Source organism: Chelonoidis abingdonii, chromosome 4 (assembly GCF_003597395.2).
Source record: "Chelonoidis abingdonii isolate Lonesome George chromosome 4, CheloAbing_2.0, whole genome shotgun sequence".
In the NCBI taxonomy this organism is placed as follows: Eukaryota; Metazoa; Chordata; order Testudines; family Testudinidae; genus Chelonoidis; species Chelonoidis abingdonii.
Genome location: NC_133772.1, coordinates 146,430,622 through 146,458,028, shown reverse-complemented (window position 1 = coordinate 146,458,028; position 27,407 = coordinate 146,430,622). Strand labels below are relative to the sequence as shown.

The 27,407-nt window shown below is 43.8% G+C and overlaps 1 protein-coding gene across 1 annotated transcript in view; it reads left to right on the top strand.

Annotated features, from left to right (window-relative positions):
- Positions 1–919: 919 nt before the first annotated feature.
- SYNE2 (spectrin repeat containing nuclear envelope protein 2) overlaps positions 920–27,407 on the top strand; it is a 280,671-nt gene continuing 254,183 nt past the window's right edge. Inside the window, exons 1-2 of the mRNA XM_075065745.1 lie at positions 920–1,032; positions 22,795–22,923. Coding sequence (XP_074921846.1) covers positions 22,845–22,923 — 79 coding nt within the window. The 5' untranslated portion in view covers positions 920–1,032; positions 22,795–22,844. The remainder of the gene's footprint in view (positions 1,033–22,794; positions 22,924–27,407) is intronic.

Here is a 27,407-nt window from a genome sequence, read left to right as displayed (position 1 = left end):
TCTTAGGATTAGACAGTTACCTTATGCGCAGATTGAGTTAATATTGTTTAACCATGCTCTGCTCAAAAGAAATTAAATTGGATTAACTACTACTCTTCAGTGTGGTATATGCTGTATTAATGGTGGCCATAATGCTGGTGAGTGCAACTCAGCTGAATTAGAAGAGCTTTTTGCAGGGCTAGAGTAGGAAATTGCTACATTTTTGACAGATACTGTGAGGTTTAAAAATATTTAGCACTTCTATAGCTCCTTTCATCCAAGGATCAGAAGTCTAACTCAGTGTAATTCAGTGTTACAAGGACTCCTGAAGGTAGGCATCAATCCTCCCATTTTTAGGGATGGGTAAAAGGACTTGCAAAGATTGTCCCTTCCTCACTACCACATAGCCAGTGAATGGCAGAGGGGAGGAGAACTCCTATGTAGGGGCCCTGGCTCTCTGCTCTTATTACTCCATAGGCCCCAGTGCAGTGAAGGGATGTAGCAGGCCGAATGGGTTCTAAGTGAGAACACTCCTACTAGTAGTGGGCGCGATTTGCCCCAGGTCACAGAGCTGGTCAGTAGCAGGGTGAGAATAGGACCCAGTAGTCCAGGCTACCATTGCCTGCTCCAGCTACCAGCCGCCCTAGACAAACCCAGGCGTTGCAGGGGCCGCATTTTCTCCGCCTGTGGCTAGGACCGCCTGGCCTGGCCTGGCCTGTGGCCGTCAGGCAGGTGCCGGGCGGGGGCAGCCGGGCTCCGGGCCCAGCCACGTGCTGTTTGTTTGGAAGGTGGGCGCTAGGCGCGCTGGGCTGGGCTCCTCTCAGGGGCGTGTGGACCAAAGGCGCTCCGACTTCCTGCACTAGGGGCCGCGAGCGGCGGCGGGAGTCGGGAGAGTCCGGGCTTGCACCGGCCCGGGGCGTGGTTTGCAGCCGAGGAGCGGAGCAAGGGGCCGCGCCACCGCGCCCAGTCCCCTCCCGAGGCAACGCCAGGGTCCCCGCTCCCCATCCCCCAGCGCAGGCGGGTGCCCCCTGCCGCCCCCGGACCGCGCGGACAGTGAGTATCTCCCAGCACCCCCTGGAGCCGCGGGTGTCCGCGTCCGGCCGGGCAGCGCGGTGCGGCGGTCCTGGGGGCTCCCGCCGCCCGCGGAGCGTCTGTGGGGGAGCGCGCAGGAAGTTGGCGGCCGCTAACTGGCGGCGTGTGCTGCGGGCAGGCGGGGCAGGGGCTGCTGCCGCCGCCCGGGGGCTCCTACCGGCGCTGCTGCCCCGGCTGCGGGAGGCAGGCTCCGCGCTAGTGGGGATGTCAGCGAGCGAGCCCCACGCCCGGGCGGGAAGGGAGCCGAGCGCTGCCGAGAGAAGCCCTTTGTGTGGGTGACACGACGCCTGGAAAGTACCAAGCGCCTGCCCCTGGCGACAGCACCGCAGCGACCCCTTCTTCCCGCAGCCCCCTGCGCCCCTCAGTAGCTGGGATGCTGGAGAGCCCCCCTCCGCCTTCATTGTCTAGGCTTTGGTTACCGTACCTGGCAGCCTTTGTTGGCTGAAGCTGCCTTTGTTCCTTAGGTGTCAGCTTCACCTTCCCTGGCCCCCTGTGACTTGTAATCAGAGGTTTTAAAGGAAAAATCATGTGCCTTATTTAATCAAGCAATGCAGTTTGCAGGTGTTGGTATTTTTAACATATATTTCAAATGGCTTCAGTTTACCATTTATTTCATTTTTCTGACAGAAAAAAAACTACTAGTTGTGCACAGGCATAACCACTTACAGGATCTTTGTGAGATAAATCAAATTGCAGGAATGGGGAGGAGTAGGGAAAAACTAGTGAGACTTAAGTACAAACCCTCTAATAAGATAGTTCAAGAAGCATAGGCCACTTTTTTTTGTGTGAAATCACCTTCTCTGTCATTGAGCCAAACTAACACCCTTTTGAAACCCATGTTTTCCAGCTTTGAAATAGTAGTTTCTTGAGTATTAGTCCTAGTGATGTGTTTTTGGAGACACCATGATGCAGGAGGACATGTAAACTTATACGTGGAAGAGATAATCCACAAACCGAAGGACTAGTATTTCTTCCTGACTTGACGTTCTCTTGCTTACGTAACATATGTTATCTTTTAAGATTATTGTTACATAGTCGGTTAGGTACTTGGATTCTGAGCCTGAATCCTTATTAAGGCAAAATTCCACTGAAGCGCATGGGCGTCTTGGCTGAATAAGGACTATAGGAGTTAGTCGTATTATTAACTTTATTACCAGTGTTTGCTCATACAGCCATGATGGACAAAATGCTACATAGCAGAGGTTGCACACTCTGTAGCTTCTGTAGGCCGAGCTCATTGCACTCGTCAGGGCTCCTTGTATCCCTCCATTCCACCCCACAAGCTCCCTATAGGCTACTTTCCTGTGCCCCTCTATTTAAGGGACTCCCTGTGACTCCCCGAACTCCTACAAGTGCCAAGAGCTCTGTGTCCCCTATTTCTCCCTTCAGAATAGTAGGGTCCTCTATTCCTCCTCACATGCCACAGCTTTATATACCCCATATTCCCCTCTTCCCCGCATGCCAAGGACTCTGTTCCCCATTCTCCCTCCACTACATGCTATGGGCTCTGTGTCAGTGGCATAGCCAGGTGGAGGGAACAGGGGGAGCATTTAAAAAAAAAAGGCGCCACCTGCTGCAGCCCTTCAGATACCCTTTCCCTATGCCAGGGGCTCTGTCTCTCCTCCTCCCCCCATATCATTATCCTCCATTTTCCTCCATTCTCCCCACCCTCATGGTGGCGGCTTTTTGTACTCCCCATTCCTCACCACACAGCAGGGGCTCTGTGTGCCCCCCCCCGTCCTCCCTCTGTCCATATGGCAGAGACTCTGTGTGCCCATGTTCTCCCCCTATTCCATTGCCCTCATTCTTCTCCCCCCCTCTGTGCCCCCTCTCTTTCCTTCAACTCTAGGGCTCATTATAAGCCAAACAGAGACTGCCATTGAGATGAGTGTAAGGCTTTGCTTCGCCCAGCCAGGTATTATGATTATTGGTTAAACATATGGCGCCTTACGCTCAATTCAGTGGCATTTCTTTATCTGTAGTGTGAAAACTTTTGAAATGCCCCAGCTGATCAATTGTAAAAATTCAGGGAATGTTCTAGATATCAGTGAGCAAAACCCTACAGATTTTGGTTAAAATCAGAAAACCAGAAACAGGAAATGTGGAATGCACAGAGCCCCATGCATCTGGTTAGCAAACTCATCAGTTTCAACCACTTCCGTAATTGTCTCTAAATAAGGCCCATCATTTTTGGTGTTTATCCATTATCTCTAAAAAATATCCAGGTTTCGAAAAAGCCAATAATGGATTTTATCGCTTTCCACCCAGATTTTAGCTTTTCCTGAACTTTGCTCCCCCTGTCCACAGTTCCTGCCAGAATTCAGTGCAGCCCTGTCCACTTCCTCTGTGCCGTGGCAAAGCGAGATGGGCAGGGAGCTGAATCCTGTCATCCAAGACCACCCAACCACTGCAGCAGCAGGCCCTCAGGGAGTAGAAGGGTGCACCCTGTGAGTACTAGCCCCTTGCTGGACAAAGCCCATTCCTGACAACCCTGCAATACAGCCTCAAGGCAGGGGACAATGATTCAGTCCAGTGTTAGGACACCTGCCTAGTAGGTGGGAGACCCTGGATCCAGTCCCCCTCCTTCAGATAACTCTTTCATTATTTATTCACAAAGGATTAGCTTCAACAGGAGAGAATGAGGGTTCCCCACATGAGTATATCCCATAGCCCAGTGTTTAGAACACTCCTGAAAGGTGAGAAACTGCTGTTCAAGCCCTATCTCTCCCTCTGGCAGAGAGGAGGGGATTGAACTTGAGTCTCTCACATCCTATCTGAGTTCTCTAACCACTGGATTAAAAGTTGAAGGTGGGAATCGCCTCTACCTCTGTTTTGTGCAGAGCAAAGCAGCCACCTAACTTATTCCTTCAATAAGACTTAGGTCCCTACCCCAGTGAGAGGGGCAGAGCTTAGCACACATCCCTGTTGTCAGTATCGTCCATTGGTTAGCTTAGGCAGGGAGCCGCCTAGCATGATGGCTTTTGTGGATTGCAGTCTTAGGTGCCTATCTCTCCTCATCATATAGCAACCCAGGCACCTGACTCAGGCTTTGTGGATTGGTGCAGTGTTGGCAAAGGACCTTATCTCTGGACTCCTGATGGTCACTTCCTCAGCTCTGCATCATGGCCATCTGGCCAAATCACATAAAAAAGTTCACTCCCTTTCTGGGGTAACAAAAAGTCCAAAACAAATGCCCAATCTTACTGTTCTTCTGGGACTGCTCTGAAGTTCTCTGCTTCTTGGCTCCTTCTCCTGGCCCCTGTAGAGCTTCTCTGGTTCCTCTTACAGGATTCCCCCACTGCCTCCTTTCTCCGGGGACACTGGCAGCTCCATTTACTGGTCTCCCTGCTCCAGGTAGGCCGTATGTAAGAGCTGTCCCACAGGAACGTACTGCTCTCTGTGGGTCTCTTCTATTCCCTGTTCCCATTCCAGAACATCAGCCCAAGGACTGTCTCCCTGGACAGCTGGCCCCTTGCTCCAGGGGCTTATCACAGGAGTTAGCTCTACTCTTATGACTCAGCTTTTTAGTCACAGCCAGCCCCAGACTGCTAGGCTTCCACTTACAGGTAAGTCCTGCCTCCTCTGCATCTCTCCTACACTGACTTCCCTGCTCGGTTTCAGTAGTCCTTTCTGATTCCTTGCAGCTGGGGTCACTAATCATCAACTGAGGGCTAGGCTGAGCCTGGCAAGGCTGAGCCTGGATGCCTTAAAGGGCCAGCAGCCAGCCTGTGACATGGAGCAAGGGGAGCTCTAGGTTGATCCCAGTCTTTCCAGAGATGTATGTTTGCATCATACATCTTAACGTGCCAACGCCTTACTGTCAGACACAGTCTGACAAAGATTGTGGTCATGGGTATACAGATGTTGTCTGTGCAGGAACCTTAAAATGCTGTGAAAGTAATTCATTTAGCGTAAATGACTTTATAACTTCATCTTCATGTGTCTTTATTTCTGATGTAAGTAATTTTTAACTATAAAATTGAGGGGAGACCAAATTTGTGTGGAAAGGGAATAACTTTGAGACTAACATGAGTGATATCCCTTGAAAGGAGGACATGTGAGAGGTCTGGTTTGCACTGACGCTTGATGTCGGAGGAGTTGAGACTTACTGTGGATTTCAGTGCGAAAGGTTCCACATCTCTGCTGTAGCTGGTTCTTGCTATATGTGTGATATATTGCCAGCACAGCGCATGCTGGAGTGAGGCCTAGCAGCGAACCTTGCAAGGAACTGGAGCTGACCTCTGGGGAACAAGGACATTTGTTTTTGTTGTTTGTACATGAGCTCCATTAGTTTTTTAAACTAACATATACAGTAGGCGGTAACATTAGATTTTTTAAAACCCTAGGAAAAACAGTGCATTATGTTAAAATAAAATCATTTACCCAAACCCTCTAGGTTGGCTCTTTCTGTAGCAGTCTGACAACACCTGATAAGTGCATGCTGGGATTTCAATCACATGGAATGGAAGCAGGGGTGGCTCTAGGTATTTTGCCTCCCCAAGCACGGCAGGCAGGCTGCCTTCGGCGGCTTGTTGGCGGGAGGTCCCCGGTCCTGCGGATTCGGCGTCACGCCTGCGGGAGGTTCACTGAAGCCGCGGGACCAGGGACCCTCCGCAGGCATGCCTCTGAAGAGAGCCTGCCTGCCACCCTCGCGGCGACTGGCAGAGCCCCCCTGGTGGCTTGCCGCCCCAGGCACGCGCTTGGCGTGCTGGTGCCTGGAGCCGCCCCTGAATGGAAGCTAGTGAGATATATCAAGATCTAATTAGCTGTGAGAAAAGATAATTTATAAAGACCCAATCCTGCAAACAGTTACTACCCAGCATAGTGCTTGCCACTATGAGTAGTCCTATTGAATAGAGCTTCTCATAGTAATAAATACTTTGCTAAATAGTAAGGGCTTAGTCTTTCAAGATGCTGAGCACCTCCTGCTGGGTGCTGAGTGACCTCATTTTCCACTGAAATCAACAGGAGTTGAGATTGCATAACACATTGGCAGAGATGCTGATAACCTTGTAAGGTTAGGCCCTAAGACCTTCCCTGGGGCTCTGCATGGGTGCAGTAGTTTGCCTGTGTGGAACAATTTGCAGCATCAGTCCCTGCATTAGTAGAGTTGTGGATGACCCTCTTACCATAGTTATTTAGGGAAGTGGTTCTCAACCCAAGGTACACGTACCCCTGGGGGTACGCAGAGGTCTTCCAGAGAATACATCAACTCATCTAGATAGTTGCCTAGTTTTACAACAGGCTACATAAAAAGCACTAGTGAAGTCGGTGCAAACTAAAATCTCATACAGTGATTTGTTTATACTTCTCTATATAGTACACAGAAATGTAAGTACAGTATTTATATTCCAATTGATTTATTTTAGAATTATATGGTAAAAATGAGAAAGTAAGCAATTTTTCAGTAATAGTGTGCTGTGACAGTTTTGTATTTTTATGTTTGATTTTGTAAGCAAGTAGTTTTTAAGTGAGGTGAAACTTACGGTGTGTAAGACAAGTCAGACTCCTGAAAGGGGTGCAGTAGTCTGGAAGGGTTGAGAGCTACTGATTTAGGGCATTCAGAACATCTTACTTCAATTCCTGGATTAAAAAAAAAAGCATTTACAAGTCACCTTTAGGAACAAGGTGTTAAAAAGTGCTATACCCTTCATACCTGGTTAAGAGCTGAACATGGAAAAATAAATAAATAGAAGATGTTTCCTCCCTCTTGCCGCCCCCCCTCCCCCCCCATAGGGTATGATCCAAAGTCCATTGAAGTCAATAGAAGTCTTTCAGTTGGCTTTGGTGGGAACTAGATCAGGCCCATAGGGAGCTAGATTTTTTTTTATTTGTGAAGCAAAGTTTGTAAGAATAGACACAATGAACCAATTCAAGAAGCAGCAAACATTGCTGGATAATGATCTAATAGGATTAAAATGCTTTCTCTCTGTGACAGTGGTTTGAGTTTTGTGTTTTAAACGATAGCAACAAAAGAAAAATACTAATATTTCACACGCTACAGTTTTAAACTTTACAGACTTGATATGATTTCTAGGTCAAGTTCTCTCTTTTGTTGAGAAGCCCTTGTTTCAAAGAAAAATGGGCCCTTGTTTAGTCTTTGCATTGAGTTCACTGTAAGAATGATAAAACCCCTTTACTGATAATGAATTCCATAAATAGAGTTTAGCTCAGCAGTTAGCTTGTTTTCAAAGTATGTTAAGCTAAACAGGAACAAGGGATCTTTATTCCAGAATAAGGGTGTCTACATGTGGACTTTTTCTGGAATAACTGTTCCTGAATAACTCCATGTGTAGACAAGTTCTAAGTACTGTTTCCAGCCTAGCCCCCAACCTAAATAAACAAACAGCCAAGAAACATGGTTTGAAAGATCAGGCATAAAGAAGAGTAGTCATTTTTCTCATGATTTATTTCTGAAGTGGGGAGATAGGGCCTTACTCCATGAGTCGTCTTCTTGCATCTGTTTGTGATGGTGTTTTCTTAGCAACTGTGGCTCTGTTTTAGATCTGGATTCTCAATTATTGTTTTTGTTTAGAAAGATATAAAGTGATGACACCTCTTCCTGCTGAAGATCGTGACTGTGTCTTGTGAGCAGGCTAAATCAATTTCTTTTTCTCTCTGAAGTACAACAGGTATTGTTTTTAAAAAGTATAGATGCAGAAGTGCCTGCTTGTGCATGTGGAATGCCTGTCTGTGTACAGTATTGATTACAATAACTGAACACACTCCCAATAATTTTGGATAAGATGTATCAGGCTGTACCTGAGTGTGTAATTTTTTTGTTTAAAGAATGGGGTGAAAGTTAGTCTTGCCAACTTGCTTTCCTTGCTTGCCTTCTTTATGGGCTCTCTTAAGGGCAGGGGTATCATTTCAGAAAAATCCTAGGTGGAGCAAAGTTGTTTCAGCATATGAACATTATATGCAATTCTATCCTGCAAAGTTGGGGGGTGGGCTGGAGAGTGGAAGACATAATGGAGCATACAGACCTATGAAAAATCTGGGTGGAGGGGATAAACCAAGGTCTGGGGGTGGGAGGTGACTGCCCAACTTGGCCCATAGCAAATGATGCTGCCCCTACTTATGGGGCTTTTTGATGTGGAGAGAGAGTGTTATCTTTAACTATGAACTTTTAGAAATATTAGAAATGTAGGTGGTAATTTTAGGGCTTGGTCATGTAATTCATATGCCTAAGACCTGTCTATCAAAACAAATTCTATGTTTCAAATTGAGCTCTGGTAACCATAAGGGTGGAGGGCATATGAAGTGTTTCAAAGATACTCTGAAACAACATCTGCACAAGACAAATATCTATGACTTGATCTTTGACAATTGGCAACTGACCGCATTGCATGGCACCAGCCCAAAAGCGTGGGTGTCCATGACTTTTGAGAAGAGCCATGTTGTGCTGTCGGAAACACAGTACCGGGTATGGAAACAATCAACACAATCAGGCAGATGGCTCTGTGGTCAGTGTGGTAAATGTTGTTCTTCCTAAATGGGTCTGTGGAGACATGTGAAGACCCATTAGTACAAACTGTGATTATTGATGTTGTCCTGGAAATTGGGGTGAGTTTTACTGTGTTATGGGCTAAACTGTGACCCAAGGTATGCATCTGTGTTGGTGTGTAAGGAGGACAACCTCTAAATCCGCTGTGTGGATCATCTGCATTGTGGATCTCACAGCATGAGGGAGAGCAGCCTCTCTGGTGCTGCCATCGGGCAGGGGTCAAGAGTGGGTGAAGCTTTGTCTTCCCTTCTTCCCCCAGGTGCAGGCAAACTCAGCTAAGTCTGTATGGAGGGGCACCTAAGCTGTGATGGAAAAAAGGCAGATATAGATCACATCTCACTCCTACAGCAAAAGGGAACCAATGACACAGCTCTGATTCTCTGTGTCACACTTTGTTCCCTAGTCTGCTCTGGGGCAGCATAATACACACTGCCCCTTACATGGAGGTTGCAATACCTCCACAGTCTAGGGGGTGTAGTGGTCAGGGCAATGTCATCTGGTTTGTGGAGTGGGGTAGGATAAGAGCAAAATCAGTTCTCAGAAGCTCTAAAACCAGTTGTAAAGTCTATTTAAGGAAAGACTATTTAAAAAGGGGGGGACGGGACCCTTACAATTATTGTTATGGAGGTGTAGGAGGGACAGATAAAAGAAGCTTTATGTGAGAAAAGGCTTTTTTCCTAAAGCACACTGGCTGTCAGTACAGGGACAGGAGGATGACCAATAACAAAATGGAAAGACAAAAAAGAGGAATGTGCGTTCAGATGTGTCTGATCTTGTTGGTCTGGGCGTAACGTTACGGCAGACAGCTCAGCATGGAAGTATGAAGTATGCTTTGTGAGAGAGGACGCTGTGCACCTCCCAACTTCATGGCTCAAATAGCATGATGTAGGTGTGAGAGGAAATTACTTCTACCTGCCCAGTGCACAGAGCAGCTAGCATATACGGTACACCTTCAATGACAAGACTCAGTTTTTGAAGAACTTTATTTATTCTTTGAATTCTAACCTACCTTGGGAGCTTCCTCGAGCCTAAGTCCAGAAAAGCGCTAGATCAGAGCCAGGTATTATTGTTGTTATAACTTCCCACCACAGCAGCATGCACTACTCATGGCTCCTTCAAGGGCCCACTCCCAAGTGTCCCCATCCTGTTTCTAGAGGGGCAGCTCCCATGTTTCTCATTACATAATTTATATAGCTATTAGCAAAAATAACAAATACAACAATAAAATATCCAAACAAATTAGTACTGTGTATAAACAATCTGAACCAATTTCTAAAATGATCTGTTCTCGGGTTCTCACATACACATTATTGTTTGTGCTGTAGGTCAGCAATCCAACTTGTGTAACACAATCAAGTTGTGACCATCTCACTAATCATATATTGTTTATTATGTTGTGTGGTAGTGCCTAAAAGGCACAAACTGAGAACAGGGACCCCTGTGCAAGGCACTGTGTAAGCGTGTAGTGTCTGATTCAAAGCCCTTTGAATGCAATGTGACTCTTTCCACTGACTTTAACAGGCTTTGGATTAGATGCTAGTGTGAGACAATCCCTGTCCTGAAGATCTGACATTCTAAATGACAGAGGCAAAGGATAGGGAAGGTAAACAAAGGCAAAGTGACTTTTTCAAGGTCACGCAGCAGATTAGTGGTAGAGCCAGAAATAGCACTCACGTCTCCTAACTCCCTGGCCAGTGCCCCCACCACTAGACAACACTGCTATCTACTATTGCCCTCATAAAACAGACACTGTCTATCAAAATAATGCTTGCTGGGGTACAACCTAATGTCAGTGCTTGTTTCCTTCTCAGAAAAACCTCTGTTTTTAAATTATCTACGCCAGTGATTCATTGTCTTTTCTCCCTTCACTCTCCTCTACCCCAAAACACATTGCCAATACCTCAGGATATATTATTGAGGTAAGACTGTGTATTAAATAAATCCTATTCAGTTCTAATTCCAGACAAGTACAAGTGCATTCTCCCACCTCATTCTGGGGAAAGATAGAGGACTTGACAGAAGTAAATAGAAAGTAAAAAGGAGAAGGAAAATACTGTCTGAGTCAAGATTTGATCAAAAGTTTCTTTGTGCTGAGGGTCAGTGGTTAGTCACCAAGAGGCAAAATGAATGATGAGTTGAAGTCAAGTCCTTAAATGAATGGATTAAATAAAAACGAATGAACTATTAAAGAAAGAACTGGAAGAAAGCCACTCTACAAAGCTAACCATGAAAACTAGAAAGGATCAATCCTAGTTATTTCCAGACATTGTTTTTCATTTTAATCAACCCCTTGAGACAGAGCTCACAGTGCCAAAGAAGTCAGCAGACTGGTAGGTGTGGAGTGGCTATTGATTTTATTTATTTTTTTTAAAGAAATGTTGGCTAGGTCACTTGTACCATTTGTTGCATAAATTCGAGTGGGAGTGTTAGGGGTGAAATACACCAGTCACAGGGGATATTCTGTTTCCTGTTGGAAAAGACAATGGAAACAAATAGCCTCCATGGTCCAGATGTAGTGGCTAACAGTGGGAAAAGGCAGCACAGCTGGCCCTATTTTGAAGTTGTGGGAAATCTGAATTTTCTTCCCAGAATACACACTGAATAGCACTTCTGAGTTGGAGAAACCAGAAACTTTTGCAGCACAGACGTCCGTGGTGAATGCTGGTGCATGGAGAGTGCTGTTCCTTGGGGAGCAATTACATCTCTTTATCTCTTGTGTTGACTTTGAATGTCTTCACTGAACTCACCTGTGGTCTGATGCTACCATTTCGTATAGTTGTTAAAACTCATATTTCAAATGTATGACATTAGCTGACTCCCAATTCCCTCACTCTCATCACTATGTTCCTCCTTTCAAATATTTCTCAATAAAGCTATTCCGTATGTCTATTCAATGGGAAAGCAATGCACGATTTCAAATAAGTTTGGAGGCATATCCTATTACTAAAGATTTGTGAGACTGTGTTCACATGCCAGATTACTGCACTGTCATGATAAATTGCTACCAGAGCTTTGTTCAAAACAAATGAATTGGAAAACATGCAGAAATGTACATTATAATTTTGAAAATTCCCACACTGGAGTCCACCTACAGTACCACAGTCAGTTATGGTTCACTCTGCCTTCTGAGTCTTAGAATCATTCTTTCAAACAATATCAGTGAAGAATGGAACAGTAGCTCTGTTTCTACAGCACATTTTTTGTACTACTTGACTGAACTTGTTGACAAGTAACTTAATGCTTTATAACATTACCACTTGAAAGTCTGCTTTGGTGAGAGAGACACACAAGATCTGTAGATATTTTCCTGTTTTGGCAACATCAGAAGAAATCCTGAACTGGCTCTAGGAATAAAGCAACTTGCAGAAAGGAAGGCTGGATCTGTGATTAAGGCACTGACCTGAGACTTAGAAGATGTGGATTCAGTTTCAGGCTCAGCTGCAGACTTCTTGTGTGATATTGAGCAAGCCATTTAATCACTCCATGCTTCAATGTTCCATCTGTAAAACGGGAACAATAGTTGTCTTGTTGATATAGTTGTTACTCCCTTCAGGATAGAACTGTCCCTAAGTCTTTGTGTGTATGTTACTTAGTTCAGTGGGGCTCTGATCATAGGTGCTGACTTTCCCGCTTTCCCATGGGTGCTCAACCCCCCTCTCTGTCCCCGGCCTTGCTCCCACTCCATCCCTTTCATGAGACCCTGCTCCTGCCCTGCCTCTTCCCACTCCACCCTGCCCCCCTTCTTACTCCTTCCCCAAAGTCCCCACCCCAACTTTGCCCCCTCCCTGCCCCTATTCCAACTCCTTCCACAAATCCCTGCCCCGCCTTTTCCCCACCTCCTCCCCTGAGTGCACCATGTTCTCGCTCCTCCCCCTCCTCTGAGCCAAACAGCCGCCTAACAGCTGTTTGGCGGCAGCTGGGCAGAAAGCGCTGGGAGGTAGGTGGAGGAGCAGGGACGTGGTGTGCTCAGGGGAGGAGGTGGAGGAGGAGGTAGGGCTGGAGGGGTGAAGAGAGCTTTGGCTGCCAGTGTGTGCAGAGCGCCCACTAATATTTCCCCATTGGTGCTCCTGCCTCGGAGCACCCACAGAATCGGTGCCTATGGCTCTGATCCCATTTGGGGTGGCCAGGCCCTACTGTAGTACTAATTATAGGTAGTGCTGGTAGCATTACCTGTAATTAAGATTGTCCTGTTTTCAGTTGCTTACAACTTTGCCAAATTTAAATTGTTGGGCAGAAATTTTCCATGCCAGGTGACTGCCTCAAGTAGATTTTTTTTTTTCTGGAACATTTCAGCAAGAATGGTTCAGAGACCTTGCAGAATGAGATTGGAAGGAGGGGGGAATGTCTTGTTTTGCCCATGTTAAAAAAGTTCTGGTAACTATTTCATGGAGAAGTTCTTGCACCTCTGTGCTTTGGAGAAGGGATTTGAAATCTAGCTGGTGTCAGCCACGTGCCTTTTGATCAGTCCATGAAAAGTCCAAATTTGGCCAAGTTATCAGCCTTTGAAAAATCTCTATTCACTGTTGTTCCATAGAGACTTCTTAGATTTTGACAGCAAAATTTTCCAGGAAATCTGTCTGCACTGGGTATGCTTGAGCCCAGGCCTGCAGTGGGCTGAGCACAGTATTTTTCCAGCTATTGCTGCTCCCAGTGGCAGCAGGATCAGGTACAGGAAATGAGAGGAGGGAGTCTGTCTCTCTTGTACTCTCAGTGTTACCCCTGCTGATGAATAGGCAGTGTGGAGAAGGAGGAGGAAGCAGCGTGACTGAAATGCAGTGGGGACAAGAGTTGGACAGGGAAGAGCAGAGGAAGAGGGAGTAGATTGGGATAAGGAGCAAGGACAGAAGACTGGGAGTTGGGGTGGGGGAGACAAGGACAGGATGGGCAAGGAGCCTACAGGGAGACTGGGATGTGGAGCCCAGAGGAGGGAGACTGGGACTTGGATGAGCGGCCTGGTACGGGCTGGGCAAAGACACTGGAAATGGAATGAGGAGGCCCAGGGAGTTGAGGCTGGGACTGCATAAGCAAAGAGACTGGGATAAGTAAAGGCTGGGAATAGGAGCAGAGGGGGTCTGTGCCCATGAAAGAACACTCTCCAGAACCTGGAAATGAATCCAGAATTCCTGAGCCTCAGCAGTTCTCTGCTGGTAGCAAAAAGCTGTGAAACCCACTGTCAATCAGTGTGTCTCATTCGTCTCTAATGGCTGGTCTGTATAGAGGATGACAATCTAATACTGCTGTCAGTTACTCCATTAGCTCAAGTGGCAGAGATCAGTGCTGTGGATCTAAAGGTTCCAAACTTTCTGAAGACCCATGTGGTGGTCAGTATGGTTGCACGTGGTAGACTTTTTGTTTTTTTCAGTTTGCTTTTTTAAAAACCTAGGAAATGACATGCAAAAACCTACATTAAAAGAACATTAAGGTTGCAAAGTCAGACATTCAAAAGTTAGGAAATATCAGAGTTAAGAGTTATAGCATGTGATTATGTAATTAAAGACTATCAGAATACAAATGCAGAAGGGGGGCAAATTAAGATTGCACAGGGAATCTTAAATATGGCATTTCCTACCTTTTGAGTGTTTGTCTTTGTAAACTTATTGTTCTTTTAAAGTAGTGTTTTGTGTATAATAATAGCTTGTCATAACAGCTCTAGTACAGCATAAAGTTCCTTTTCTATAGGCAGTTGGGCTGACTAGTCACCTCTTAGTTGTCTTAATACTGTTACCAAAAGTGGCTCGCTAGGCTTTCGTTGTATCAAAAAAGTTATTGTGTTGGCTTGAAACCATTCTGTGAATTAAAGTTTTAAAAAATTAAAAAGCAACAAGTTCCTTGAAAGCAGAGACAGATACATTGTTTTACTTTGTCTTAATCAGTTATCTAAACAAAAGTGCTTTGTTTCACAGTGCTGAAGGATTTGGTGGAGAAAATCTACCTAGATAAGTTGTAGAAACACAGATTTTTCTCACATCATAAACACTAAGGTCATCTTTGTCAAAGGGACTCTCATTTTGCGTGCAGACATTTGATCATGCAGATTATATGCCTGAAAGCAATGGTCTGTATGCAAACTATATGCCCACAGAGCAGAAGCCTTTTGAAAAGAAGGCACTAACTGTCACTCTTGGTGTAATTCTCACCAGAAAGAATTGCATTCTAGTGAAGACTAAGTGATTTCTTACTCCTATGGGTAATCCTTCCAGGTCAGAGTTCATGTATGTTGGTGGGATGGTGGGTGGAAGTTTACATTGCTGTAGCCTGAACTGGACAAGGTCTGTCCATAAGGGATGAATCCAGGGCTGTCAATTCTGCACCTGCTACTACATTTAAAGTTTAATTTTCCTATCAAGTTTCAAGAAGTTTGGTCTGAATTTTACTTTCCCAATCTCTCTCTCCTGTGATTGATTTCTCGCTCTCTGGCTAATACTGAGCAGCGAACATTACTGAAGAGAGTTTTTTTGTTAAGAACCACTTGCAGGGTGATGCCTCTTTTCTGTTCTATATAGCAATCTAAACAATCATTGATCTTTAAAGGAATATTGTCAAGGCAGATAGGCCTAACATGAGACCTCTCTGCTCTGTTTTGGGTTGTGTGTGAGCATGACATTGCGCATCCCTTTCCTTCCTTGTCACCCTTGATTTCTTTGTCTGCTCTGTTCTTAGGAGACAACAGTGTGCTGCAGTTTACAAGAATCTTGCTCTCTGCAAGAACAGGCCGAGGGTCCCAGAGACAATCCCAGGATTTGGTTTATGAATCCACACCAGTCTCTCCAGCACCACCTCACGCTGCTTGTTTCTTTTGATTTTACTAACAGGTTACTGACATTCAGAGGGATCTTTCTTTCCAAGAACAGACCTGTTATCTCAGAGAGAAACCCAGTGCCCTGGCTAATGTTGGTTCACACCAGCAGAATAATCTGCATTTGAACCATTAGACTGCTTCCTTTATTGTAAAAAAAAAAAACAACAACCAGGAAGTAGGAACGCTGTGAAAAGGAAAAATCTCTACCATTTTCAAGGTCATCTTGATTGTGTGCCTAATTCTCTGATAATGCACTGTGGTACAGCACTCTGATAATGTACTGTGGAAGTAATTATAATTTTCTTCCACTTTAAATGGCCTTTACACCATCAGTGGTATCAAATGGCCTTGTGTAAATGAGACTCAGGCCCTGGGTCTCTGTTAAGACAATAAACAAGCAGTCTGAATGGTAATCCCTAAGGCAGAATAGAAATGTTTCTAAATAAAAAACAATTTATTGAAATACACTCAATCAAAATAGGCTAGATTTTCCTGTTTATCTTGGTTTGTCAAACTGCCAAGTGAGAGTTAATGTCACCATAAGGGTCCTAGAGGCCTCCTGCCTCCTCCCTTCTGAATGTTGACAAATGAGGCAGGTTTAGGACACCAGGGAGAGTGATATAAAGAGTTGCTCATGTGGCTGTACATCAAGGACACTTCTGTTGTTATGGTGGGAACATAATATAAGGAGTCAGATTAAATCAAATATCCTGGAGCTTCCCTTTTTTCTCAGCTGACCAATACTGATTTTATGTCAATCCATGTTTTTTATTTTTTTTTTATGATGTCCATTCCCCTCCGCCCTTTATGAATGTTTTATTTAATGGGATGGCCTGCGTTGTGGCTGCATTATGCCATGCAGTGGGAAAGGGTCACAGTCACAGCAGCTATACAAGAGAGCCTTTGGACTTTCTGTGCACTGGAGAAAGTATCTCTATTCTGGCCTTGAATGTGCTGCTCTGGGGGGCAGCAATGAGTCAGGCAAGGAAATTTTTCATGTATCCAGAGGCTTCAGCACAATGCGTAGGGTCTGTAGCTATGAATGGTAGTTTCCAGAGGTGAAATCCCATCCAAAATTCCAACTGATTTTGGTGGGGCCACAAGTATTCCCCAGTTTCCTAGACTTCCTGCACTCTACTGCTCTCGGCATCAGTCTCTTTTTTGAGTTACTGCATAGTCTGTTAAAGTCACTCTGTTCTTTACTAATGAGAAGAGATAACTGAATGAGGGTAACTGCAGGTTTTGAAAATTCAGGTTTATCAAACTACTATATAGACTCCATTTCTGGATTTCTAGTTATGAGGAAATAAATCTGAGGTAAACTCTAGCTCTAAAAATAGAACACAGCCAAATAGAACACACATTTCTCTGGGAGCCACATTCTGGCCTTGGATACATGCACAGAATTCAGATTGATTTATTTTGGAGTTGTGTTCATGCATTTTTAGGGCAAAATTTGGTCTAATGCATTGACCTCAAATAATTAAATTTCACAATCTCTCTAAAAAATTACGACTGAAAGTCTCAGCAGCTAGTGATAACCGGAACGAATACAGTCATTTAAGTAAGAGACATATGCTATGTGAAAGTTCAGTGTTTTTAATGAAAACAGCAACATGCTTTAAAAGTGCAGCAATAGTGCAATTTGAAGTATGTAATTCTCCTGTTAAAATTGGTGATAATATGTTTAACAAAAAGTACTATCAGGAAATATACTTTAAAAAAAAAAAGTACACATTGTTATCTGATAAATTTAATGAGAAGATCAATTGTGCTGGTTTAACAGGAAGCACTATTTGTATATAAACCAAAACAAAGAAGTAACATTTGTTGGCCTTAAAAAGTGACATGGCCTTTGTATAGCCTTATGTTTTGCTTGGAATCTTGCCAGGATTATAAATAGATTGGTGGGAAGCCTCTGGGCAAGAAAAAATGTACCGTCGTAAATAAAATAATCATAGAAGGGACAGTCTTATAACCGTACTCCTGTTAATAGTTTTACCCATACAGTTAACCTTCAGTGGGACTGTTCTCATAAATAATTTTACTCATATGAGTATTGGGTACAGGATTAGATATATAGTTAGAGCCCAACTGGTTCTCTACTGTGCCTGAGCAGAGCTATTTAGGATGTCTAAACTTTTCCATGTTCACTTCTCTTAGGGAAGATCTTAAGTTGTTCCTGATGATTCAAAGCTTCCCAACTCACATGTGGAGCACACTTTAATGGAGAGCTTGATACGCTGTCTTCTGCAGCAGGGACTTGTGCGGAGTAGGGACACGGTCATGACTTTCCTCACTACCAACTTTGGGGTGACTAGAGTTCTGATGGGAACCAGTTATTTCTCTTGAGAAAGCATGGGGACTATGTTACTCAGAACTAACTTGCTTTTAATGGATTTAAATCATACCTTTAACTTTCCTGGAACAAGTTGAATTCTTTCTTGTTCAATGATGAAAGTATGTGACATGTTTTATTTTTCATGGAAAATGAAGCCAGTCAAGGAGATAATGGGTCAGAGCATCAGCTGGGGTAAATCAGTGGAACTAGCTGATTTGCACCAGCTGAGGAACTGGCTCAGTATCATTTGGGGAAAGGGAATTGTGGATTTATGATGAAGAAGTGTTTCAGCTGGGTGCTGTAGAACTGGAAAGATTGTCCAGACAATATCCCCCCAGAAGCCCATGGGTATATTCCAAGCATTTTTCTCTGGAAATGAAGTACTTTTACATTCAGTTTAGGGCAGGACTCCACTCTACTGAGGGTATTTTGTTGCAAGGGTCTCAGAGAAGTCCATGTAAAAATACCTAACCCCCTGATGATTTTTCATGTAAGTAAACCTATTTAAAAATGGTAAATATAATGTTGAGGCAGAAACCTGCAGGTCATATCTCAGCATGCTGTAAATTACTTTAAAACAAAAGAGGTATCAACCCATCAGAACTTGGATGAAAATGTAAATACCTATAGAACCTTAACTGTTGTGATGTCTGTGGAATTCTCTCAGTCATATATAATGGCATGACCATGACCTTGACAATTTCCCATCGAGAAGATGATGCAATGCTGGAAAAATAGTCTAAAAACAACTTTACTAGCAACTAGAAAAGCTCAAAACTCATTATAGGTACAGATACTACTGATTTTCTTCTAATGTTTGCAAAAAATAAAATATACAAGATCTCTGTTAATTATTAGGAAGTAAATAGAACACTACAATTAAAAAAACACAAAAGACAAAAATCAGCTGTTTCTATCCATGACATCTGCTCCAAGTGGACTCATGGTTAATAATAATCTGTTGCTAGGATCAGGCTTTAGTTTATATGTAGAGGCCTCTGCAGAGGGAAATACTTTCAGAATTCCTGAGTGGGTCATAAATAATCAGTGGCACTGAAGAGAAGAGAAAAAAAGAACAGGCAATATGAGGATCCACAGTAGGAATGACTGTCATTCCCATTGCAACATCACTTGTGCAGCCAAACTGGTTTATCAGCCGCCACGTATTAGTTGGATAGCACCCTAGAAATAGTTGCTTATAAATAAACAAGCAGAGAGTAAGACTATTGCCAACAACTTTGCAATATAATCTTCTGCATATGAGTTCTAATCTAATTAGAACTTGTCTAGATGGGGAAATTTACTGGCAATGGAATTATACTTGTATAGTTATGCTGGTAAATTTCCCTGTGTAGATAAGACCTAAGTTTTTAGGAGCTGGGTCATTTACTTCCATTATCCCAATGATTTTTAAATCCACATCAGTCCCAGATTTGGAAATATGCATGTAGCATATGACAAAGTGAAACACGCCTACTGAGTATAGAGATATCAGGTTCAAGGAATATGTCCAAATTATAACAGCAACAACAGAAAGTTCTCAGGCTCACTTGAGGCAGGATTGTTCTCCACTTATTTAATAACCATGGTGCTAATCCTGAGGTCAAAACGTGCACATTAGGACCAAACACCGTAGAAACCCTGTGTGCTGGATGGTATCACGGTCACTTCCACGTGGGAAGAACTCTGCTGTAGATCTTGGCCCTGCAGGGTAGGGGGAAGGGGGCAGCTTGGGGACATGGATTCACAAAGGAGAGAACCAGTTCAGCTGTGGCTCAGAGAGCTTTGTCATCCACTCTACACCCAGACCCTGGAGGTTGTAGCTTGGCTGCATGGGTTTGTGGTCCTTATTTCACTTTTGGTTTTGAAGGGTGCACCTCTGAGCTCCCCTGTGTGAGCTCAGGATTTTTCAGGATTGGGTCCCATAGGAGGTCTCAGTCAATGTGCACAATGTTCACGCATGTAGCCTGTGTAATTACTACACACACTCACGTTATTAAACTAAGTTAATTTGTAATTATAATGTGATAATTACACAGATATTGCTGAGAATAGCATCATTTCCACTATAAATCATATGGATTCTACAATTGGTAACTTCATTTTTTCCCATAAAATTAAATATGACTGGAGTAAATAAAAATACATTCATAAAATGCAGTGATCCACATTATACACTTACAGCTCTGAAATCTCCACTGGTGAAGCCTCTAAATCTGTCTTCGACTCTCCTTTCTTTGGAGTCCAGAATATCATAAAGGCTATTCAGGAAAGCATCGTTATTTGGTCATCTCTCTTGAAGTCAAGCGTGAACTTAAGTCTTACTGGGGACATGGGACTTAAAACAGTGTTGCTACCTCTCATGACTTTGAAGTTAGTCTCATGATTTTTCTGGGTTTGACTAATGATTTTTTGAGCGTCTGGGGCTGGCAATACTTACCTAAGCTTAAATGCTTTCCTGAACTTTCAAGAGAGATGAATAGGCAAAGGTAATTCCTTCAGCTGAGGTTTCTGTCCATACCGAAATGGCACACTGCCATTCAAAAGCTTTTAATTTTTTTAAAACATTGTTTTTTCATAATTACCCATTAATACAGTCTGTTATAAGGAACTGGCTTAGCTACACATAATTGTGTCGGATAGTTATCCAATAAAAGGATCAGTCTAAATGTAAAATAAAAAAGGAAATATTTAATAGGAACATGAAAGCAATAACAATCAATCTTATTAATCTAGTGAGTACAGTAGATTTATTAAAGGCTAAATATAATACAGTTACTCACACTGAATAGTATCTTACTTTGAGTGAAGTCCCACTGAAGTCAAAGGTACTACTTTCAGAGTCAGATGCTACTCCATGTGAGTAAGAGGGTTGCAATCTAGCCCAAAATTTATGAGGTGGATATTGCATTTGGTTTTCATTTTGGATATGTAATAAATCCAAGTACAGTATGGGTTGGTTTAAAATTATTATTAATAATTTATGTGTACTGTAGTAACAGCTAGAGACACCACCTGAGATTAGAGAGCACATAGTAAGAGAGTTTTCTGCCCTCAAGAGTTTAGAGTCTAAATAGACAAGACAGATAAAGGGTGGGAGGGGAAATTGAGGCACGGAGTGGTGACATGATTTGTCACATAGCAGGTTAGTGGCACAGCTGGGAGTAGAACCCAGGTCTATTTGCTCCCAGTCTACGGCACTATCCACTGCATTATACTTTCTCTTTCACATTTAAAATGTTTTGTTTTTATTGAGACTTCCATAAACACCCTTTGTCTTTTAAATACACTGGGAAAATGATCACCGTAGAACTTTAGGGCCAAATCCTGCTCCACATGTTCATAAGCACATTGACTTCAATGTCACATGAGTAAGATGAACAGGTTTTGGTTTTTAGTGTAGTGTCACCTCATAAAATAGGCCCATGGAAGACAGGAAACATTGGCATTCAATATACACGTATCTTCTCATTGTTTGGGGATTTCAAACTGTTTTGGTTTTACAGGTTTGGCATTCACTCTTAAAGGAACACTGAAAACTGGGGGCAAGCTTTCTTTTTAATTTAACATTCTTTTAAGATTATGTAGGCAGGGGTGCTGAGAGCCATTGAACCAAACTGTAAACCCTGAATATAATGAAAACCACTTCAATCCAGGAGGTCCTGTAGCATGCCCCGCACCTAGTTCTAGCACCCAGGGCCGGCTTTAAGCTGATTCCCCCAATTCCCCAGAATCGGGCCCCACGCCTTAGGCGTCTTTTTAATTTTTAAAATTTTTTTTACTTACCCGGCAGCTTGTGTGTGGGGGTCCGTTCCGGGTCTTCAGCAGCATTTCAGTGGTAGAGGGGTGGGGGTCCTACTCCCGGACTTTGGCAGCATTTCAGCAGCGGGGGGTCCTTTGGTGCCGTGGAAGACCTGGAGCAGACCCCACCACCACTGAAGTGCTGCCGAAGCCCTGGACCATCGCCGGGTACTCGAATTGGGCCCCACCGTTCATAAAGCTAGCCCTGCCAGCAGCTATCTATGTAGGAAAGAAAGGCAGAATGTTTTTTTCAGTGTTTCGCAGGTTTAAATGTTAGCCTTTTATTCAAACCAAATAAACACAGGTTGAACTAAATAAGCACAGAAAGGAGGGGTTAATTTTCTGCGTTGTGATCAGGAGTTTAGATACACAACACTAAATATTAATAAATAATAAGAGTTGGGCATGCCACTTGTTATACTTGGTGCTGAAAATGTTCTGTTGTTTGCGAACAGAGTTTGTTTAAGGTCAGATCTGTTTGACTTCATTTAATTTTTTTAACTTTTTGAAAAAAATGCCGGTCTGTTTTTGAGAGGCCAGGTTTTCTCCCACTGTAAAGTTAAACAATGTAGTTACCACAGTCAAATATATAAGACTATTTTTTTAAAAAAAGGATACTGCATATTGTTCTCTAAGATGGCGTTAGAGATGAGGGAGGCATCCACAGAAGGGAAAAAACGAGGGCTAGAAAATAAAACTCCTTTGTGAGAAATAGATTTTGTGGGAGAAGAGGAGTAGCTAAGATACAGATAGGAACAGCAAGAATGATTGTTCTGTTATATCAACCATCACCTTTTTTGTTACACTTTAATTGTGTAATCTTTGCAGGCTCAGCTGCTGTTGTTTCCAGTCTACTCTAACAATTACCAAGCAGGAAAAGAAGTCTGTAAAATATGAAGATTTAAAGAAAACCTTTTGGGTTAGTCAGTAACAAATGTACATGAGCCTTTGTCAACCTGACTTCCTACAAAAAGCCTACCGTGTTTTGAATCTTTCTAATTGCATTGCGTTCATGGCAAGACACATTTGAAGCCATTATTTGAATTCTGGAGTTCAGCCAGCCATTAGAAATAACCTGAATAGAGCCAACGGACAACTAACTTTATGATTCAAAAAGTAGGTGTAGTCACTTTTTTCTACATAAGCTAAGGAAACACCTTAGCAGGAAAAAAAATATAGCATGTCTCCTATCAGGCTAGCGTTTAAGAGCACCAGTTCTTAATGAGAACACAGAGGTGCTGATCTCCTAACTTTTCTTTTTCTTTCTCATTTCAGTTTGTCAGCTGAAATAACGTGGAAATGATATAATCATCCTGAAGTTTAATATGGCATGTAAGAAATCATCTCCATTAGCTGAGGAGCAATCTTCCACCGAAATAGATGATCTTCATATTTCACTGCAAGGTAAGTTATGCAAGTTTCATGTAACTTTTCATGTAAGTTTTTGGCAAATGTCTGTGGCTGCGTGCAAGTTGAATGAAAATCTGTAAAATCCATTAAAATATAAAAATAGTATCAGATATAGTCCATTTATTTCTGTGCTGTAAACAGACTTCTGTAAATATCTCACCAGAGGCTTTTCAACTGTAAAGTGAAACACAGTACTGAGTTTTTCTTCATGGTATTTACCGAGTCATTGCCTTTTTTGGAACAGATTTGCTCACAGTTTGTTTTCCTTAGCTGAACACGTTACTGTAAACAGTTGTCAAGGGAACTATTAAAGAGTTACACAATTCCTATAATTTATTAGGTATCTCTGCAAATTAAAACATGCCTTTGCTTGCCTTATTTTTATGTGCTATTAGTAGAAAACACTAAATAGTCTTTGCTTTAGATAATAGTCTTCCTGCGTTTTCTTCTTATTTCTTGTCTCCGTCCCCTGTGGATATATATTTCAGGGCCTGAATGAGCATAAAATCTCTCTGGCTTCCACACAAGCTCATTAAAGACCAGATTCTGTGCCCCTCACTCACACTGAGTCACACCCTACAGAGCAAGCAGTCCCCTTTATTTCAATGGGACTACTTGAGTAGTAAAGGTGCTGGTCAGAATTGGGCTCTAAAAATAATGAAGCTAAAGGTTCCTCAACCATTGTTGGAGTGTGCAGGGCTGAGAAGAATTTATTTTTCCCTAAACTTGTGTCTCTTTGGGTAAGTTTTGGAATGTGTTTTTGAAATAGCAGTACTTGTGTTTCACATTAATAGGGAGTTTTGTTTAAATGTTTACAGTATGCTATGTTTGCTTGTTTGGTTTCTTTGATAGCCAATCATACAGTCTTTCTGCATGCAAAAACTGATCTTGATTTCAGGATCAAGTCCATTACAAAGCTGATTTTTCAGTTTTTTGTCTGCTCTATGGGAATATGGGCTGCATTACCCCTCTGTAAAAGGATTTCCCAATGGCTTACCTATGGTGAAGTTACTCTCTGATTTATTTGAAGGAAAACATTGAAGACAAATGAAACTGGTGCAGAAAACAAATCTGCAAAGTGTCTTATGTCATCCTTATCTACACAAATGTTTCTTGAGCTATGAATTGTCTTTAATTAGTATTTACAATGATCTAAAGCAGCAGTCCCCAACGCGGTGGCACCCGTGGGGGCATCTAAATGCGCCTGCATCCTGGCCGGTGGTCGACAAGCGACGTCATCGAGAGGCATCGCCGCTGAAATGCTGCCAAAATTCAGTGGCATTTCGGCGGATGCTCGACCGCTGCCACGGTCCTTCGTTTGGTGCCTGCCAGACAAAGAGGTTGGGGACCACTGATCTAAAACTAAACTTATTTGTAACTGATATCTTTTCCTTTTGCACTTGACTTCATTACAGTCAGACAGGCAAGCAGAAAACTTCCAATGGCCAAAGGTTACTCTAAAACGGGGTGGGCAAATAACGGCCCACGGGCCACATCTGGCCTGCGGGACTGTCCTGCCTGGCCCCCAAGCTCCTGGTCTGGGAGACTCATCCACACCCACAGCCTCAGCTCGCTCACTCCACTGCCAGTGCAATGTTCTGGTGGCAGTGCTGTGAGCTCCTGGGCCTGACCCGGTTCTCTGAGCTGCGTGGTGGTGGCAGTGGCGTGGCTGGCTCCAGCTGGGCGGTGCGGCTGTAGCGCTACCAGTCACTGCTGCTCCAGGCAGCATGGTAAGGGGGCAGGGAGCAGGGGAGGTTGGATAGAGGGCAGGGGAGTTCAGAGTGGTGGTCAGAGGGTGGGGATGTGGATGGTGGTTGGGGAGGAAAGAGGGAGTTGAATGGGGGCAGCGGTCCCGGGGGGCAGTCAGGAAGGAGCAGGGGTTGGATGGGGCGGCAGGGGTTCTGGGGATAGCCAGGGAACAGGGAGAAGGGTTGGCGTAGAAGTTCCAGGGGGGCCATCAGGAATGAGAGGAGGGGTTGGATGGGGCAGGAGTGCCGGGGGGGCATGACCGCCTCCCCTAACCGACCCTCCGTACAATTTACAAAACCTGATGTCCTCAGGCCAAAAAGTTTGCCTGCCCCTGCTCTAAAAAGGGACACAGAATATAGCCCCATTTTGCCATCAGATGCACTTTTGCAGCACCCATCAAAGTCAGTGGGAAATGCCCATGAGCATCTAAAGAGAGAATTTTGCCTCAGATAAACACTTAGGTGTATATTTAGCATGAAGTAGAATCAGAAAAGTAAGTTCTAGCTTTGAGTCAGGAGATAGTGTTATTCTTACAAAGGATCATAGATAGGGCACTAGCAAATTCACGGCCATGAAAAAACATCATGGACCATGAAATCTGGTCTCCCCCCATGAAATTTGGTCTTTTGTGTGCTTTTAACCTATGCTATACAGATTTCATGGGGAGAGCAGTGTTTCTCAAACTGGGGTCCTGACCCAAAGTGGGTTACAGGGGAGTGTCACAAGTTTATTTCAGGGAGGGAGTCAAGGTATTGCCACCCTTACTTCTGTGCTGCTGCCTTTACAGCTGAGCGGACGTGGCGGCTGTTGGCCAGGCGCCCAGCTCTGAAGGCAGCACCCCGTCAGCAGCAGCGCAGAAGTAAGGGTGGAAATACCATACCATGCCAACCTTACTTCTGTGCTACTGCCTTCAGAGCTGGGTGGCTAGAGAGTGGTGGCTGCTGACTGAGGACCCAGCTGTGCAGGCAGCAGCACAGAAGTCAGAATGGCAATACCATACCATGCCATCCTTCCTTTTGTGCTGCTAATGGCAGCAGCTCTGCCTTCAGTGCTGGGGTCCTGGCCAGCAGGTGCTGCTCTCTGGTTGCCCAGTTCTGAAGGCAGCGTTGCCGCCAGCAGCATCGTAGAAGTAAGGGCAGCAGTACCGCAACCCCTCAACTCCTTTTTGGGTCAGGACCCTACAATTACAACACCATGAAATTTCAGATTTAAATATCTGAAATCATGAAATGTACTATTTAAAAAATCCTATGACCGTGAAAAGGACCGTGAATTTGGTAGGACCCTAATCATAGATGGGGATTTTGCTTTGAAATAATATTCATGTTATTTCTGAACAAATTGAAATTGAATTTTTAAGTTAACTGGCTGCCATACTGAAGGAAGGTCCAGTAGCCCAGAGATTAAGGGTATGCCTACACTGTGGCTAGGCACCTCTGGCTGTCCCGTGCCAGCTGACTTGAGCTCACGGGGCTTGAACTGAGGGGTGTTTAATTGCAATGTATACATTCCAGCTCAGGCTGGAGCCCGAGCACTGGGACCTTCTCACTTCATAGGGTCCTAGAGTCCAGGCTCCAGCCCAAGTCCGGACATCTGCACTGCAATTAAAGAGCCCCATGCACCTGAGTCAGCCTGCAGTGTAATTGCGGTGTAGTGTAGACATACTGTAAGAGCCCCATTTATTAAAATGTCAAGAGGTTTTACATTATCTTCGTGCTGAAGAAATTTGAGTGCTTCAGCTCTGTTGAAATGGCAACACAATTGAGCCTAATTGTTTTTGTTAGAATTCCTTCTGTTGGCATACGCTTCATGTGGTTGGCTCTCACATGAGGCCATGTCTGCACTACAGAGTCTGTGTTGGCACAGGTGTCCCAGAATAGACCCCTAGTGTAGATGCTTTGTGTGCCAACGGAAGGAGTTCTGCTGACATACTAACAGCGTCTCCCTAAACCACATTAGTTATGCCAGTGGAAACACTCTTCCATCAGCTTAATTGCATGTATTGTGGGAGTTCTGCCAACATAACTAGGCAACTTAGGGGATGTGAATTTTTCATGCTCCTAGCCAAAGTAGTTATGCTAGCATAACTCTGTAGTGTAGACCAAGCCTAAGACATCTTAAGATGCTTTACAAAGTATAATTAAAAATATAAATACAAAAACAAACTAAGAAGTGAGATCCTGGTAGAACCTTTGGGGCAGAATTACAGAACTGGAATTATATACTTAGAAGAAGTAAAGACATATTTCTTAAGGTAATAGACAGAAACCACTAGCCTTGAAATCAGTAGATCCTCAGTAACAGATGGGAAATGGGAATAACAGGGAACTTCAAGAGCAAACACTAAAGCTAAGAGTTTTCAGAAATAGAAGCCTAAAGTTAAGCTTCTAGAGGCAAGATTTTCGAAGTGTCTGGAGATTTTGTGTTTGTCAGTTTTTGGGTGCTCAGCTTGAGACACCTTAGAGCGGGCTCATTTTCAGAGAGTGACTGCTCAGTACTTTCTGAAAATCAGATCACTTATGTAGGTGCTTAAATATGGACTGAGAAGCCTATGATTAGGATGTTATTTTTGAAAATCTTAATGGGGGGAGGGATAGCTCAGTGGTTTGAGCATTGGCCTGCTAAACCCAGGGTTGTGAGTTCAGTCCTTGAGGGGGCCACTTAGGGATCTAGGGCAAAAATTGGTCCTGCTAGTGAAGGCAGGGGGCTGGACTCAATGACCTTTCAAG